The sequence below is a fragment of a genome, unplaced genomic scaffold (assembly GCF_019419815.1).
Source record: "Pyrus x bretschneideri cultivar Hongxiangsu unplaced genomic scaffold, Pyrus_bretschneideri_v1 Contig37, whole genome shotgun sequence".
Classification (NCBI taxonomy): Eukaryota; Viridiplantae; Streptophyta; class Magnoliopsida; order Rosales; family Rosaceae; genus Pyrus; species Pyrus x bretschneideri.
In genome coordinates this window covers 4,676,321-4,693,588 of record NW_025999690.1, presented here as the reverse complement: position 1 = coordinate 4,693,588, position 17,268 = coordinate 4,676,321, and the positions used below count along the sequence as shown (strand labels likewise).

Below are 17,268 nucleotides of genomic sequence, written 5' to 3'. Positions count from 1 at the left end.
GTTACGGCAAACCAAATAAATACTGCATGCTTTGTCCATTCTCTTGTGTTCGTCTTCTGCCCCCCTCCATTTCCATGCTTTGCTTGATTCAATTGTTTTCCAACGAGTACAATATGGAGAGAGAGAAAATATACTTATTTGGACAATGGAGGATACAAGATTGGGCTTGGTTTTGGTTGTTTAGTGTTTCAACATAGATTAATTACAATGGGCCTCTTTGAATTGTGAGCCCTATTTAAAGAGTGGTTTCTGTGTACACCCTATTTTTTAGAAATCCGGATTCTTGTTAGATCCTCTTTGTGCTGATTCGAGGATCTATGAATCATATCCATTTATCATACATTATGCGGTTAGAAATTATTTTAAATATTTTTATTTAAAATTAAACACAAACGACATATGACAAAGATTGACCGCATGATATACAATGAACGTACATAATTAACGGATCCCTAGGATCATCATCAAAAGGATTCAGAGAGGATACTGTTGGATTTTTTAGCATCCTCAATTAAATTTTTATATTTATTTGCACACCCATGTAATTTGTAATATTCTTGAATTATCCATATTGTTGGAATTAAATTCGCGCGCTACCATGAGTAATGGAAATGCTCGAATCAAAACACACAATCGTAACCAAGCCTAGGACATGGGGGTGGGTGGGTGTGTGCCAGTCAAAGGCTTTCTGATGCTCAAGTTAGTAAGCAATATTAAAATTTAAGAAGTAGGCAAGATAATAGGTGTGTAGAGATTGTGTTACTAGAGACAAACCTTGAAAGGGTGTATTTATACCAGTCGAGGAAAAAACCTTTTAGATAGTAGAATCCATATTAACCGGGAGATCCATGAGGATATCTAGGAAGTAGATATTGTACCTTCTTAGGAGTGTGATCACTTGAGATGCACATCAATCTTAGATTGTAAGGATTCCAAGGTTATAGGAAACCTGCTGATTCCATGCTGGATTAGGTTCTTGAATCTTGCGAAACAAGAATGGTTTATCTCAGTGAAGTTGACGGACTCCAATGTTATAGGAAACTTGCTGATTTCATGATGGATTAGGTTCCCAAATTTGTAGAATAAGAATGGTTTATCTCGATGGACTCTAATGTTATAGGAAACCTGCTGATTTCATGCTGGGTTAGGTTCCCAAATCTTGCAGAACAAGAATGGTTTATCTGAATGAAGTTGACGAACTCCAAGGTTATAGGAAACTTGCTGATTTCATGCTGGATTAGGTTCCTAAATCTTGCAGAACAAGAATGGTTTATCTCAATGAAGTTGACGAACTCCAAGGTTATAGGAAACATGCTGATTTCATGCTTGATTAGGTTCCCGAATCTTGCGGAACAAGAATGGTTTTTCTCAGTGAAGTCGATAGACTTCCACTGACTGATGGTGGCATTATTGATCCGTTTAGTTAACTCTGCGATGAAGGCTGTTAAGTCTATGAATTAGACTTCTGAGGTAGGCGTACTTTGATCCATTGTACCTTGACCTTGGAAAATCATATTCCCACAATTGTCTCTAACTAGCATTGGAAATGACTTGTTCCCCTTGAAGATGGGTAGCTATCTAAAGACCATGCCTTTCAAAGTAAGTTGGAATACGTATCATTTTCTGCCTTTTAAACACATGGCAGCTTAACTTCATTTTTTGTGAGCCTTTGGACATCGAAGTGTTCCGTATCCAAGCGTACTATCTTGTAAATCATACTTGGGCTGTGCTTTAGTTTTTTTTTTTTTTTTTTGGTCACCTTGAAATGTTTAAAAACCTAATGGAGTTATTTGAAATATAATGTATATTTTTCTCTTTTATCTAAAGCTCCCAAATTTACACTAACTTTTTTTTTTCAAGAAAATAAACTTTACTAAAAAGAGGCGAAGTCATTTTGCATCTTAGTACTAAAATGTAGAGGTATTCCTCTTCACTTGTAACTGAGAGATCTTAGGTTTAATACTTGTCAAGGAAGAATTTAAATTACATTATTATTAGCCCATTGTGAGATTAAGCCTATTCCTCCTTCTAAGTATATGAGTATTGATAATATTGTTTGTTTATTTAAAAAAAAAATGGAGAAGTCACAGGAGTACACATACAGTTAAATTTATACTAGCTTATGATGTTATGTATAAAATGTGGCGCATCGTATTTGTCCCCATAACTGTCAACACGTGCACCGCACCATCCAGCCGTCCGTCCCTCGTCAGAGATAATTAGATTCGATGGTCTAATTCTAATTCTACAGAAAAAAGAAGACGAAAAAGGGATAATGGAAATTTGTCAGCAGCAGAAACCCTAAAACTCGATAGCCCCCTGTTACTCGCATCATTCTCATCCCACGCACGCTCGCAGATCACTGAACCGCCATTGCTGATTGCTTTCAGGTTTGCTCTCTCTCTCTTGATAGAGAAAATTGGCTGTGATTTTCTCGGTTGCCAAACAGGGATTTTTGAAATTTTGTAGTTTTTATTTGCGGATTGTGATTGGCGTTCTGTTGTCTGTTTGTTTGTGTGTGTTTTAGGGTTAGAAATGGCAGAGAAGACGACGGTTGAAATCGTGGACGATCAGGCTGAGGATTTCTTCGATGCCGATCAGGCGGCGGGGTTCGGCCGCAAGGTCGAGGGTTTGGAGCGGGAGAAGCTTGAGCTGCAGCGCGAGAACAAGGAGACGAAGGAGAAAATCCAGGAATTGACGGCGGAGATCGAGAAATTGAAGAGCAGCGAGAAGGACACGAAGGAGAGGCTTAGGGAGATGGAGTTGGAGATCGAACGGACTGAGGAGGGGAAAGATGTGCTGGAATCGGTTGCGAATAGAGCGATGGAGCTTGAGACTGAGGTAGCGAGGCTCCAACACGATCTGATCTCCGCCATGGCCGAAGTGGAGGACGCGAATCACGAAGTTGCGGAGCTGAAGCGTGAGTTGGGAGAGAAAGGGGAGAAAATTGATAGCTTGGAGAAGGAGCTCGAGAGCCTGAAGAAGGCGAAGGCTGATAGCGAGAAGAGGGTTAGGGAATTGGAGAGGAAGATTGGGGTTTTGGAAGTGAAGGAGACTGAGGAGAAGAGCAAGAAAATTAGGGTTGAGGAGGAGATGAGAGAGAGACTTGATGAGAAAGAGAGCGAGCTTAGCTTGTTCAAGAAGAAAGTGGAGGATTTGGAGTCAGTTATTGCGAAGAACAGTGCTGAATTGGGGAAGAGAGTGAACGAGAGGGTCAATGTCGAGGCAGCGCTGAGGGAATCGGAGGATAAGTGCAGAGCCATGGAAATGAAGATGGGACAATTACAGAAGGACGTGATGGATGCTGAGAAGGTTATTACTGGATTGAAGGAGAGGACTGTTGAGGCCATTAATGGTACTGCGAATGAAATGAAGGAGATTCTGGAGGGTGGAGAGACGGGGTCGAAAGGATTGAGCTTGCCAGTTGTGGCAGGGTCTACTGGAGTCGTTGTTGCAGCAGCAGCTGCTGTTCTCTATGTGTTGTATGTAAGGCAGAGGTGATTGGATTGCAATGCGGCATTGAGGAAAGAAATCCGGGCAGTTTAACGCTAGAGGTTAGGGTTTTTATTTGGTTAAGAGCATATCGCAATTTTGTTAGAATTACTGAATCTTTTTTGTTGGCTTTGGTTTTCTTGCGAGCCTATCTTGTTAGCTCTATCATTTTGGAATGATGTTTTGTTTGAAGAAATCCATATATCTAGTTCATACTTTGGCTATAACTATTTTGTATTCGTACACTGTGTGCTCCAAGCCATTTTGAATTGCTTGAATAATACAAATTTTGCATTAAGAGTTTTTGCTAATTATTTGATGGTTTTTAAGCACATTGTTAATTTGATATCTCGAATTCAAACAACTTTCAAGTTTGTTCAATTGCATTGTTGACGCTTTCCTTAAAGTTCCATTTGGTAGTTTTTGAAGAAAAGTTGACGTTTAATAGTAGAGCTAGGAAGCATCACTTACGGTGCCATGTTGCTCCCCCTTTTTCTCCCTTCTCAGGGTTGTGCTGGGTTCTGAATTCTACCAATTATGTGCAATTCCATTGTTCTGGTTAACTGTTGTATACTTCCTTTTGAGGATCAGCAACATTATGCAGTGATCATATGCTGCATCCTGAAGCAGTAAACAGGCGAACATTCATGAAACTTACTTTGTTCATGTTCATATTTTTATGCGAGTTCGAACCTTTCTTACGCGAAGTTAATCTTCTGTTCATGTACGCCTGCGCCCTAAATGACATGGTGAAGTTGCCCATTATAAGGTTGACGTCACCACGTCATTTAGGGCAAAAACTTGCATAAAACCAGGTGTATAACCCCTCTCTGATCTAAGTTTCTCTCGTCCTTGAGGATTTCTTGCTAACCAACTCATAAACTTGTGCAGAAAGAAGGTAGAACTGTTTTATCTTTTGTTTTGTGTCATTGCAGTTCGTTTCATTAGTGCGATTGAGTGAGTTTGAGTAAATAAGTGATGAGGATGGCGTAATGAGTTAGAATTACGATAGTTCAGGATTTCATTCACTTCAATATAGCAAAAGAAATGCGTTTGAGCATCTCAGTATTGCCTTGTTGCAACGGTTTTTCAACTCCAAGATCAGGTGGTGTACCTTTGGGCCACTGAGGTTCGCTTTACATGCACAACCATCCGCCTGTCGGCCTAAATCTATCATGACTATTCTCGTGATGAGAGAGATGTATCGCGGACGCTAACAGTTAATAATTGAAGACTCAAGCCTGAACTGTCTTTAGCATTAACCATCAATGTGTATATGATGTACATTTGGTAACAAATCCTTGACCAAATAAAAATAAAAGTGAAATCTTCAGTACATACAAATCATTGAAAGGAATATAAAAGAACGCTTCTTTAGTAAATACGAAAAATATACCAGATAACGGAATTCACTCCACGCGAAATAACGGAATTCACTCCACACGAAATCACGAAAACCAATCTCATATCCTCAGCAGCTAACACAAAATCAAGCTCTAAGTCTCAAACACTATTTAGATTTAGGGTTAGCTGTGCAACCTTCATGGCTCAGTTACACCAGCGATAATGCTTCGTTTCTGAAGAATAGAAATCGGAAAAGAAGATACAGTTAGCCCATCGTTTATTGACAAATGATACGATATTCTACTCTAAATTCATTTAAATTACGGGAAAGAGAATTCGAACTTGGGTACAGAGGGAAGAGGGAGGAAGTACATTGATATGGTCAACTTGACTAAGCTCAGGTCTATAGTTAGCCTAGAGTTTAAGAAACAAAGTGTTTGGCACGATGAATACAATTGACAGTCATGGAGGTGTGCGTGGGCAACTATCAGCCATTGATGCGTAAAAACCACTTCGATCAACGACTGACAGTTGCTCCCAGGCTGATTAACCATCTCTAAGACAACTTATATGTGCATACGTGTGACTACTGATAGACCCATACAGTACAGGCCACCCACAAACGGTAAAGCATATTTATGAAGCAATATTCCGATATACAAGAGTTCATATGCCAAAACATGACAGCACTTGACAGCATATTCCAATACATCACAAGGACAACTTTTGACATAAAAAGAAAGATGGCAGAACAGCAAAGTATTCGGATCGAAACGAAAGAAATCAAGTACATAGTCTGAACCGGTGATGCTGCTTCAAGTTCAACTAATTATTTTAGCAAGAGTATTATCTTCATTTAATTACCTTGAATTATCTATCGGATCTTCGGTGCAGAATTTCGAAGAGTCCACAGCAACTCCTCCATGAAGTCGGCTGCAGGGGGGGTCCGGCGACAGATACAATCGACTGCCAACAGAGAAACAAACAATTAGTCATTGATTTGAAAAGAATTTTATGTAGCTACAAAAGTTACTAACAATTTAAGCAACTTATTAATTACCGGATTTCCTGTGCTTTCGGGGATCTCAGCCTTGCCATGATCTTGTCCGGCATCAGCTGATTCGACTGCAGGAACCTCTTCCTTGTAAGCAGTACCCGATGACTCCCCAGTTTGCTCTTTGGAAACCGGTAACCTTGTTTCCTCGATCCCCTTCGACACAATATCTGCAACAGCAGCAGGAACCGCTTCCTTCTCATCCTCCTTGGACACCAGATCGGTCTCGACTAGAGCAACCCCATTACTCTCTTCCACATATGACAATGTTTTTTCATCAACCTGTTTCAACATCTCCTCCGCGATGGCCGGCGAAGATTCACCAGTCTCATCCAAAGACTCCGCGACTTTCTCCTCCTCCTCCACCTTGGTTTCCACTACAACACTACCTTGATCTAAATGATTGTACACAGATTCAACCGTCTCAACAACCGAGACAACAACTTCTTCGGTCTCCTCCACTTCCCCAGAATCATTCGCCACTCGAGCACCTTCCGCCTCTTCATCCGAACTACTACTTGAACTCGAACTCGAATCATCAGCATCATCGCGGGTTTCCTTTGCAGGCTCGGAACAGTCATCGACAGCCACGTCCCTCACAGATTCAACCACAGGTTTTGAGTCGCCAACATCCTCCGGTTGAACATTTTCGGCGCCATCCAACTTCCCATTCGAAGAATCCGCCATTTCGTTAAGATCTGCAGAAACTTTCGGCTCCTCCTCCTCCTCCTCTGCAAATGAATATTGATTAAAAGAATAGCTTTCACAAAATATATTCAAGTTAGAAAATTGCTATATACACACACACACATACACACAAATTAACAAAGTAGAAAGTGAAGATAAAGCAAACTAAAAGGAGTTGGCAAATTACAGATAGATGAATGAGAAATGTATGACAAGTCAACCTATGTGGAATCCAATTGCCAATTGCCAATTAAACAAATAAGAAAATTGGAATCCTAGAGAGAGAGAGAGAGATATATATATATATATATATATATATATAGAGAGAGAGAGAGAGAGAGAGAGAGAGAGAGAAAGAACCTGGGACTTGTTGGGGTTGAAGGGTAGGGGGAGATTGACGGATGGTTTTGGCAAGTAGTTTTGATGTGATTTTCTTTGAACGTGGAGGCATGGTTTAATTTGTTGACTGGTTGCTAAGAACGTAGAGAGAGAGAGAGAGAGAGAGAGAGAGAGAGAGAGAAGGCGATGAATTTTAACGTGTTTTGAAATTGAAACCGTTAAGGGGGGAACTCAACCAACCACAACGTTGTCGGTATTTGCATTCTGCAGGCAGGGCGTGGGACGGGCCCTTCACAAGTTATAAAGGCGGGCGTCTGAGTGATACAATACAACCAAGAGTCACAAGAGTCGCACCACCCCCAATGTAACGTTCTAGCTTTGAGTCAGTGGTTGCGATGATGAATGTAATGGGGGCCATACCGCATCGTTTTGCTTTGCCGAATTTGTCCGCTGACTCGAAACATCTGATACTCTTGATTTTAACTATTGTTCTTATCAAAAACATAAAAATCAAGATTTAACGGTTAAAATCGTAAAGTATTCTACATTCCAAAGCAACATCGATTTTTGTTTGCTTTGTTGTGATTGGTAAAGTTTTCGTATGCATAGTCCGTGTTTTAAGTTTATTGTTTTCTTTTTTGATACAAAGATAAGTTCTTAGGGAGGGGAAGGACTTCATGAGTTCCTTTGTTCTTTTATTTACAAAACTCTATTATAAATTGCTCTAATTTATAAAAAATCAGATTTTGAATTTAAGTGTAAAGGAACAAACATACTGTCTTAACTAACTAATCCAAACAAGTCTTTTTTGTCCTTTTGTCACCGGAACTTGTATGATTTTTTTCTTTTTCTTTTTGAACATTAATAATAATAGAGATGGAAAATCAAATTCACAAACAAAGTGTATGGGCGACTGCTCAACTGAGATACAAAAGCGATTTTGAGAGGAAAAAGCTTGTAAATACTGAGGGGGGTTGGTGGTTATAACTTTTATGCCAAATCAATCGACATTAAGGGACCATGTGAGTGGTAATCTCAAGATTGTGAAATGAGGGACCATTTCCTAAACATTAATGGAAACCTACCTACTAAAGTTGTCCCTTTATTTTATTTTTATATAACAATATATTTACAATAAAATATGATAATTGTTATTAGTACTCCAAAAATCTCATTCTACACTCCAAACTTTCTATATTGGGAAAGAAAAATACACTTGTGAGGAGTGTAGAATGAGATTTTTGGAGTGCTAATAGCACTTCCCTAAAATATAGAGAAAATAGTTGGATCGAATTTGTTATTTATAGTAAGGGATGAAGTTTTGAAGTTAAAATTATTTCACTTACAAACGAAGATAAATATCATTACGAGGAAGGTTAAGGGGGTCTTCTCAAAAGTATGACTCTCTATGGACTCTCCGACACCTTATATTTTTGGCACGAAAATTAACGTTAAGGTGCAAGATATTGAACAGTAGGGATGGGCACTTAAAACCAAAAACCAAAATCGAAACACAAACCAAATTGAACCGCACCGAACTGTTTGGTTTTGCGGTTTTGAAACGGTTTCGGTTTTGAAACTGAACCGCAACATAGAAAACGGTTTGGTTTCGGTTTTGGCTTTTGAAAACTGCATCGAAACTGAACCGCACTACAAATATTAATAAATATTTAATTAAATGTCCATATTAGATTTCATGTGTAATTGGTTGTTTGTTAGAATTTATACACTTATTATGGACTCAATCACACTAGAATATCATCATTCATCACTTTCTTTTGTTCATTAACTTGAAGGACCTTTGTTATTTTATATCATCACACACACATATATGTACAAGGATGGACTAATCTTGTTATCAAGAGTCAAACAATGATCTAATGAAGTTCACTCATTTGAAGCATGATATCACATATTCTAATATGAAAGTTTTGCTCACGTTTAATGAATTCAAATTTATTCAACTTGTTTTATGATAAACATTGTAAGGGACACCTTTTTGTTGCACAAACATGTTTTAATATCACAACTACATGCAACATGCTAATTGTTTACATACCAAATGTCTTTTTCCTATTGCTATTGGGAAATGCTTATTAATATGTTAAATTGCAAATTGTACATTTTTTCTTAAAAACCAAACCGAAACCGTTTGAAACCGAACCAAACAGTTTAGTTTCATTTCGATTTTGGCTTTAAAATCGCACCGAATCGAACTGCAAAAAATTTTGGTTTCGGTTTCACTCAAAACCGCACCAAACCAAACCGTGCCCACCCCTATCGAAAAGTTTCATTTTTGAAAGAATTCTCTTAGCATTTATCATATCAATACCGTATTACTAAGTGGCACTCCAAAACTATCGTAACTAATTTTACTCCATAACTACCATGAGTGGAATTTGAACATGCCTTGCCATGATTTGCTTTTTGTATTGAAACCAAACAAGGCCAAAACTTAACCACTTATTTTCTCAGCCCAATTAAAATTCGGGCCAAACGCAAGAATCAATCCAACCCTACTGAACCCCATTTTTACAGCCCAAATCAACATTACAATTCTCAATCCCAACTTTCTCCCAAAAACCCTAAACCCCCAAAATGGTCATATCTTTCCTCAGTTTAATCGTCCCTCTCCTTGAAACCCTAGCAAAACATCGTGCCTTTGTCTCTTCCTTCACCACTGCTTATTCTCTTCCTCCGCCTCCATGGCCGCCACCACTCCAGCGCCTCCACCTTCAGCCACAAAACCCACCAAATCGATCACCAAAACGGTGCAGAAAGCCGTAAACGCCCTCATCAAATGGCGGAACGACAAGCTGCAGACCCAGAACCCCGATCTCCTGGAATCCGACGAGTTCGCCTACCTAGTTCTCACCCTCAAGAAAATCCCGCAAAAGGGTCGCGTCAACGCCTACAAAATCCCCATCCCAAATCCCGTCCACTCCCAACTCTCCGAGGTCTGCCTGATATACGACGACGGACCCAAGTCCGACCTCAACAAGGACTCCATCGAGAAGAAAATAAAGGCCGAAAACATACCCGTGTCGAAAATCTTGAGGCTTTCGAAGCTCAAGAGCGATTACGTGCCCTTTGAGTCCAAGAGGAAGCTGATGTATTCTTATGACATGTTTCTGGCTGATAAGCGGATTGTGCCGTTGCTGCCGAAGTATTTGGGGAAGCACTTCTTTAAGAAGAAGAAGATTCCGGTGCCGGTGGACTTGCAGCACAAAAATTGGAAGGAGCAGGTGGATAAGATTTGTGGGTCGGCTTTGTTGTTCTTGAGTACAGGGACGTGTAGTGTGGTGAGAGTTGCGAAAGTTTCGATGAGCATTGATGAGATTGTGGAGAATGCAGTTGCGGCGATTAATGGGATAGTGGAGATTGTGCCGAAAAATTGGGGAGGTGTGAGGTCGTTTCATTTGAAGTTGTTTGAATCGCTTGCGTTGCCGGTTTATCAGGCGGTTCCAGATGTGACATTGAAGATTGAGGGAGAGAAGGGGGTTGAGGAAGGTGAGAAGGAGGTGAAAGAGGTTGTTAAGAGTGAGAGTAAGGATTTGAAGAGTGAGAAGAAGAGTAAGAAGAAGGGTAGGATTCATGAAGTGAGGTATTTGGATAGCAATGTCAGCGAGGTGCTTGATGATGATGATTTCGGTATTGTTGGTGGTGTGGACATTGGGGAAGGTAAGCAAAGCGAGAATGATGAACAGGGCAGTGGCGAATTGGGGAAGAAGAAGAGGAAGAAAGAAAAAGTTGCTGGTGAGTTGAAGGGTGAGAAAAGGTTGAAGAAATCAGCTAAGGCGAAAGATGATGCTGAGTTAAATGGGGAAAAGGTTATTGGTGAAAAGAAGTTGAAAAGGTCGGCGAAGGCAGGAGAAGAAGATGGGATGTCCTTGAAAGAGAAGAAAAAAGATGTTACAAAGAAGAAAGCAGATGATTCGTTGGCTCAAGGAGAAGAGTCCATTGGAAAGAAAGAGAAGAGAAAGAGTAAAGAGTCTGTTGGAAAGAAGGAGAAGAGGAAGAGTGAAGATGAAAAGTTGAAGAGCACAGAAGCAAACCTGAAGAAGGCCAAGAGAAGTAAGAAAGCAGCAGAGTGATTCGGGATAACAGGCTGCAGGCGAATGACAGGCTTTGCGGTGGGATTCAATACATCCGGGCAAGTGTGGCTAATCCATAGAGTCGTCTGGAAGAATTTTGATTGTTGTGTATTTTATTCTGGTATTGAAATGATGATCTTATTTGTTAGTTTATGAGTTGACATTGCCTATTTACTTAGTTATAACTTATGGAGATCATACAAAATCTTTACTTTTCCATCGTGGTTTTTCTGCAGTCGCTTAACTCTGAATTTGATTGTGTCTCTATGAGTCTATGACTTAAACTTGTATCCCTATCTCCAATTATAAGTGAAGATAGCATTTCTTTGCACCAACTTGCATCTCCGTATCATGAAAATCTTTCGTATTGATTAGATTTGATATTCAAACTCAGTCAAAGTTCCTTGTTCGTGAGTGGGCTGTTGCTTTGTTTAAGGTCTACCTGCGGCTTTTGTGAAACCCTTCTATCAGCACTTTCATCTCTGTTTTGTGCTATACTCTAGCAGACAGAAGTGCAGGAACGTGTAGCTTCATATCGTCGAGTGATTAGATTCGATAGACAAACTCAGACAGATACTTAATAAGTCCAAATATCTCTTGATTACACTTAAAAGTAGTTGAACGCGTAAATCTTGCAACTTCAAGCAGGAGAGAGCAAACTATCCTATGTATTTCCACTTTTATGCAGCCACCTTGTCCCATTTCGGTATTTCAGGGACGGCTTTTGTGTCCTTGTTATGGCTGTCTGCACTGATTTCAGAGATTGAATTTCAGAGAATTGCATGTTGATCAAAATGGAATTCGTTTCTCTAACTGGAGTTAAATCAACTTTGAGCTTATCCAACCGATATCTCAGCTCAGCCTCCTTCACTTGCCTCTTCTCCGCATCCTCAACCGCAGCACCAACAATTTCAAGATTGCTTATGAACTTAGCGACGCCTTTCTCACCGTTCAAAACAAGTTTCACCTCTTCTTCTACGTGGTGATAAGTTACTAACGCCAATCGTTCTAGGAGCACGGAAATGAGTGCCTCGGCCATTTTTCGTGTTAGAAATTTGGTTGAAGATGGAAAAAGAAAGGTGATTTCTGAACTCAGAAATGCAGCTGCTGGTTGTGCTGCAATTAGCTTTCCTCTACCCGTTTATTTGATTAACAACTCTCCTGTTGGCTGGCTATGTATACACATTTCTTACGCGTTTTCATGTCTCAAAGGGTATAGTTTAAATCATGATTTATGACTAAGAAAACTAGACCCTTCACGGGTGATGTACAAATTAAGGAATACAAGCTTGTTCTAACGTATTAACGTACCGACCTCTCTTACTTGACCTTGCCTTCATTCTCTTCATGTTCTGTCCCTAGTCCCGACACTGCAAAAGAGTCACGGATAAATGTTTAGGGTCAACATGACTCATCACCAACAATATCGATATTATTCATAATTTAATCACTTATTACCATGTGTGAAATTTAATCATAAAAGGTTTCGATGATATTAATATCCCTGTAATTATAAATTGTATATTATTTTAGCCACTTAGTACTCTAGTCCAGTGATGTTCCTTTTCACTTTTAAGTGAGAGGTCTTAGGTTGTAACGATCCATCCCCAAATATTATGGTTTTATAATTTAAAAATGTGAAATTACAAAAATGCCATTCGAGGTAAAAACGTTGACTTTTGTTGACCGCATTGTCGTGTCACGTAAGATCCGTTTTCTTGGCGTATCCTTGTAGTACTCGTTGCTATGAACGCGAGGGCGCAAGCGGAATCGAATTTGAAGTTATAACGAAAGAGTTATTAAGGAATGAAGTTGAGGGCAAAATGGTCATTTGACCATAAATCTGGAAGGCTCCAGATTTTGTTGGAGCATCAATCTGTTGCCACATGTGCGACTGTGATAGAAAGAAGAGGAGAGAAAGGAGGGGGAGTTGCCCAATCGGGGAAGAAAGAAGGAGAGTGAACCAATGAGAGAGGAGAGAAAGAAGGGAATGAAGGGAAGGGAGGAACCAGCCAACTCGAACCTCCATTCGACCCGCGACCTGACCCTGACTCCCCCATCGTGACCTGGTTCTGACCCGGACTACCCTGCGTGATTTTTCGACGCCATCTTTGGCAGTTTTTTCTGATGATTCGCAGCCACCTACCACCTAAAAACTTCACATCGGCCTTCCCTTTCCATTTCCACCCAAGATTGATGAGGTTTTGGTTCCATATTAAGGAGAACCAAGGGTGGGGTTTGAGAGCACCACGAACGGCAATTCGCTGATCCTGCAGCCTTCATCGACGACGACCACCATCAATCCACTCCTTTTAAACCTAAGAACAAGTCCCAAGCTTTGGTTGGTGCGTCGGAACATCGGGGAAGATAAATCAACAACCACCCATTTCTAGGTTCCGACGGATCGAGGGTGTTTTCACACGTTTCCTAACTGAATTGGACTTTGGCCCAGGTATGAAAGTTATTCCCCTTGATGAGCTCTACATTCCTGCAAAATTTGGTAATTTTTGGAGTTGGCTGGAAAATCAGATTTCCTTCACCGGAAATCGCCACTTGTGGTGGCGTGTGGGGGGAAACCGAGGTCCCTCTATAGGTTTTTCGACGTGAAGAATCTGAATCCACTGTCATTTTTTTCCAAACAATTCCCAAACGTCCAACCCTACATGCAATTTAATAAAATAAAAAAGAGAAACTGGTAAAGATTCTTGAACCAAGAACATAAAAACGAAAAACCACACAAATTTATGCTAACATAACAGAGATGGAAGTATGTGTCCCTTCTGCAAAAGAAACTTGTCGATTTTATGGCCATGCATGGTTTCTGAGTTCAGATTTGAAAGAAAAGTTGAAATATGAAAACCCCAAATTCTAATCTCAATTTGACCTAAAAATCAAAGCCCTAATTTGTTCAGGTGCAGAGGTCTATGATTCAAAATTTCTCAAACCCAAAACAACAAAATCAAATAAAGCTCAGTAATATCACGATCTGCAAAACAAATGACGAAATAAATCGAAGATTTGAAGTTTACCAGACAACTCGGAGCAGATGAGGGAAGACGTAGAGATGAGGGTGAGGAAGACGCAGAGATGAGGGTGAGGAAGACGACGATGAGGGAGGGCAAGGACGACGATGAGGGAAGACGCAGAGATGAGGACGAGCAGGAAGTCACTCTCTCGCGATTTTTTCTGGGCTTACGAGTCCGCTCGAAATTGGGGATCCTCGTTAAGACCTCGTAAGGAGGTGTATAATCCGAGAGAGTCCCACCTAAGGTTATTAAACCTAATCCTGCAGCAGACCAAACAAGGGACTATAGTCCAGTCCTCCTTAATCCTATCAAACAAACGGACCCTTAGTTTAGTATTATTCTCATTCATTTTTATCTCTTATTCATTTTCTTAGTTTTCGATGATGATTGAATAAATAAATCTGTAAATAGTAATTTCCTTCAATTTATTGATGTAAAAATGTATTTTAATTTAAAAAAATAAAAACAAAATAAGCGAATGGGTTCGAGTGAAGTAACTGTAGCTTGAACTGGACTAGTCTGAAAACCAGCCGACAAGAAAATTTGGCGGGAGGGGCAGGCAGTGAGAGGGGGGGAGAGAGAGAGGAACAGTCAAAGTTTGGGGAGTCCTCGTGATTCGTGCAAATCCTAGAACCCTCCTTTAAGCCCACAGAATACACCACTGAACACACCAACACTCACTCACTCACTCACTCACTCACTCACTCACTCGTATATATGCATTGCACACACTTTCGTCCGTCCAGTCTGAAGACTCTGGAGAGAGAATACTTTAGAGAGAGAGAGAGAGAGAGAGAGAGAGAGAGAGAGGGGCATCAAATCAAGGAAAACAAAAAGAAGCAATGCTGCGACTTGCTGTTGCTGGAGCAGGTCCAACCCAATATCCTTCTGATGGGTCTTGTTCCTCGTACCCAAGGCACGTCTCGTCGGAAATTTGTTTCCACTCCTCAACAAGGTAAACTGATTTTATGTTTCTGTTTTTCAGTTACATATGTTTTTTGATTTGTTTAACGTTGCCGCCGTTTTGGGTTTGCATTGAATCACCCAAGACCCAAATCCCTGTACTTTATTTCACACACCAGCCGTCCCAAATCATGATTTCGTTCCCCTTTTTTTATTTATTTTGAAATGAAAGATTGCATCTTTTGTCGTTTAGGAATTTTTATTTCAAGAAAGTTTCTCTCTTGTTCCGTATGCTGATTTGGGTGCTTATTAGGAGTCACTTTTATAAGGGATTTCGGACTCTCTTTTTCTCCCTTGCATTCCTTTTTTCTTTTTTTATATTTTTTATATTTTTTTTATAGCCGTTGGATTCAATAAATCAAATCAGAAACAAAGAGAGGGGTGAAGAAGGAGAAAACGGTAGTGCGAAAATTATTTTTGTAAATCCTACTGAATGCTGGAACAATGCTGCATTTTCTAAAATCTGAATTCTTCGCGACGTTCCAAGTGTTACGAATCTTTGTTTGTATGGGTCAGGGTCGGTACAATCTGGCGTTGTGATGGTTAATTTTCGTTTCATCTCATTTGATATACGAGCGGGATCGTCTAGTGTTTGGCAGGCAGATAAATTGTATACACTTTACAAGGCACAAAAACAAGTATTGTGTAAAGCGAATGAGCAAAATGCCAAATGTGATAGCAGCTCCTTTGTTTTTCGATTCAAAACTTTGCCTCTAGTTAGTGTCCGAGTGATTTCCAAACACGGTGAGGAGCAGTGGAAATTAGTATCTGCACCGAGGGCATCTGACGATACAAATAGTTCTGTAACATTGAGAGCGAAGAGAAAACCACTGTTAAGACTAGAATTAGTTGTCCTGGTGATAATAGCAATGGGGACTAAATGTGTCCTTGCTCAGGCATGTCAAGAAGTGCTGTTGTTTTGCTCTTTCCCGTAGGCAGGCTTACAGTCTTGAATTTTTATGATGGACTGTGGTTTGGTAGATAAAGAGTTGCAAGAAGTGCTGTTGTTTTGTCTCTTTCCCGTAGGTCGTTCGTGGTACTGGAAAATGGCATAGGATCATAAATTTAATCTTGGATTAGAAGGTCTGTGAGGTTTCAAGCGAAACAGAAGGTTGACGCTGGAAATAAAGGATCGTCTCTGTGGTGAGGTCCTTGTTTAATCTTGACTAAGTTTTGTCAGGCTTCAGCAATTGCTTCTCTGTTGGGACTACTATTTAACTATTCCGGATGTCCCAACACCAGAAGCAATTTTGCTTTATTTATGTTTTTGAAGATATCGATAGGCCGACAGAGATGAAGGAAAGGAAGAAGAGGTTAAGTCTACAAGGGCTATACTTAAATTTCGTAAAGTCACAGTGGGAATTTCAAGTTATGGTTCTTCTTATGCCAGTCTCACTTCCTCTATTCTTGTTGTGTGATTATATGGTTTGTAAGGGAGTGCGAGATGTTAGGCTTTAAGTCATGACTATTGAAACTTATGAAGAATTAAATTCAGTGTTCCGCCAAGGTTACTTGTGAATACTGAATTGTGAGTAAGAAACTATAAATCTCAGAGTAATTTCATGAAACAAACATGCGGTGGTTATGTTTTAGAGTTTCTAATTATCTGCAAGGGATCATCGTTCCCCTCTTTAAGTCTGGACGAAAAGTTAGGTTTGAAGCATGTGCATTTTGGACCACTGAAGGTGCTGCAGATTGTGCTTTTGTTAAATTTGATAATACATTTTTGTTGATGGTAATCAAAATTTTTCTCTTATTCATTTCTTTTGTCTTCAATGGCAGAGGGAGGAGCAGTGATGCTTGCTTGATGGACTTTGCACCGTTCAAGTTTCATGCAAGAGTGAACTCACCGTTCTGCATATTGCTGCTGGAGTACATTAACTGATAAGCAGTGTGTGGAGTAGGGAATGAAGCTATTGGTCCGTTGAGCATTTCAAAAATGTTACAACTTGATGATATCTCTTGTGCAAGAATTCACAGATCTTGACATATAGGCTGATTCTGTAACTGTATCTGCTAAGCTTAATCTAATTCATTGCGAAGAAATCTTTAATTTAATTTTCCCATTCAGCGTTGTCTTTTGCTTTAAGTTGGAATATACCATCCTGTTCTTTTCAGTGCCCGCCAAGAAAGTTTAGTTTCGATTTCTTTTTGCGGTGAGATGTCTTGTAAATCATGAAATAGGATTTTATTTTATTTTTTTTTCGAAAATAAAAAACCCGGGAGATCCTAATTTGGAAGATGAAGACTGGAAACGCTCTAGCAGTCT

The 17,268-nt window shown here is 39.9% G+C and overlaps 4 protein-coding genes and 1 long non-coding RNA gene across 6 annotated transcripts; 3 read left to right on the top strand and 2 right to left on the bottom strand.

Annotated features, from left to right (window-relative positions):
- Positions 1-2,229: 2,229 nt before the first annotated feature.
- On the top strand, positions 2,230-3,533 carry LOC103966150 (peroxisomal and mitochondrial division factor 2). 2 transcript variants are annotated; one of them, XM_009379308.3, is made up of 2 exons: positions 2,230-2,390; positions 2,534-3,533. In XM_009379308.3, the coding sequence occupies exon 2, from the start codon at positions 2,536-2,538 to the stop codon at positions 3,499-3,501; it is 966 nt and encodes a 321-aa protein (XP_009377583.2). In that variant the 5' UTR covers positions 2,230-2,390; positions 2,534-2,535; the 3' UTR covers positions 3,502-3,533. The 2 variants fall into 2 exon arrangements, with proteins under 2 accessions (XP_009377583.2, XP_009377575.2); XM_009379300.3 differs by having other exon boundaries at positions 2,232-2,390; positions 2,528-3,533.
- A 1,194-nt stretch (positions 3,534-4,727) lies between these two features.
- On the bottom strand, positions 4,728-6,191 carry LOC103966129. Its single transcript, XM_018652094.2, has 3 exons — positions 5,897-6,191; positions 5,701-5,802; positions 4,728-5,069 (listed from the first exon to the last, which is right to left on the bottom strand). The coding sequence occupies exons 1-2, from the start codon at positions 6,182-6,184 to the stop codon at positions 5,707-5,709; spliced, it is 384 nt and encodes a 127-aa protein (XP_018507610.2). The 5' UTR covers positions 6,185-6,191; the 3' UTR covers positions 4,728-5,069; positions 5,701-5,706.
- Positions 6,192-6,267: 76 nt separating this feature from the next.
- On the bottom strand, positions 6,268-7,203 carry LOC125480918. The gene is made up of 3 exons (XM_048592153.1): positions 6,938-7,203; positions 6,329-6,621; positions 6,268-6,285 (listed from the first exon to the last, which is right to left on the bottom strand). The coding sequence occupies exons 1-3, from the start codon at positions 7,026-7,028 to the stop codon at positions 6,268-6,270; spliced, it is 402 nt and encodes a 133-aa protein (XP_048448110.1). The 5' UTR covers positions 7,029-7,203.
- Positions 7,204-9,485: 2,282 nt separating this feature from the next.
- LOC103966810 (ribosomal L1 domain-containing protein 1) lies at positions 9,486-11,227 on the top strand. Its single transcript, XM_009380032.3, has one exon. It carries the CDS (start codon positions 9,622-9,624, stop codon positions 11,008-11,010), a length of 1,389 nt encoding a protein of 462 aa, XP_009378307.2. The 5' UTR covers positions 9,486-9,621; the 3' UTR covers positions 11,011-11,227.
- Positions 11,228-14,564: 3,337 nt separating this feature from the next.
- On the top strand, positions 14,565-17,116 carry LOC103966170. Its single transcript, XR_670145.3, has 2 exons — positions 14,565-14,991; positions 16,782-17,116. It is a non-coding gene; the product is annotated as an uncharacterized LOC103966170 (long non-coding RNA).
- The last annotated feature ends 152 nt before the right edge of the window (positions 17,117-17,268 follow it).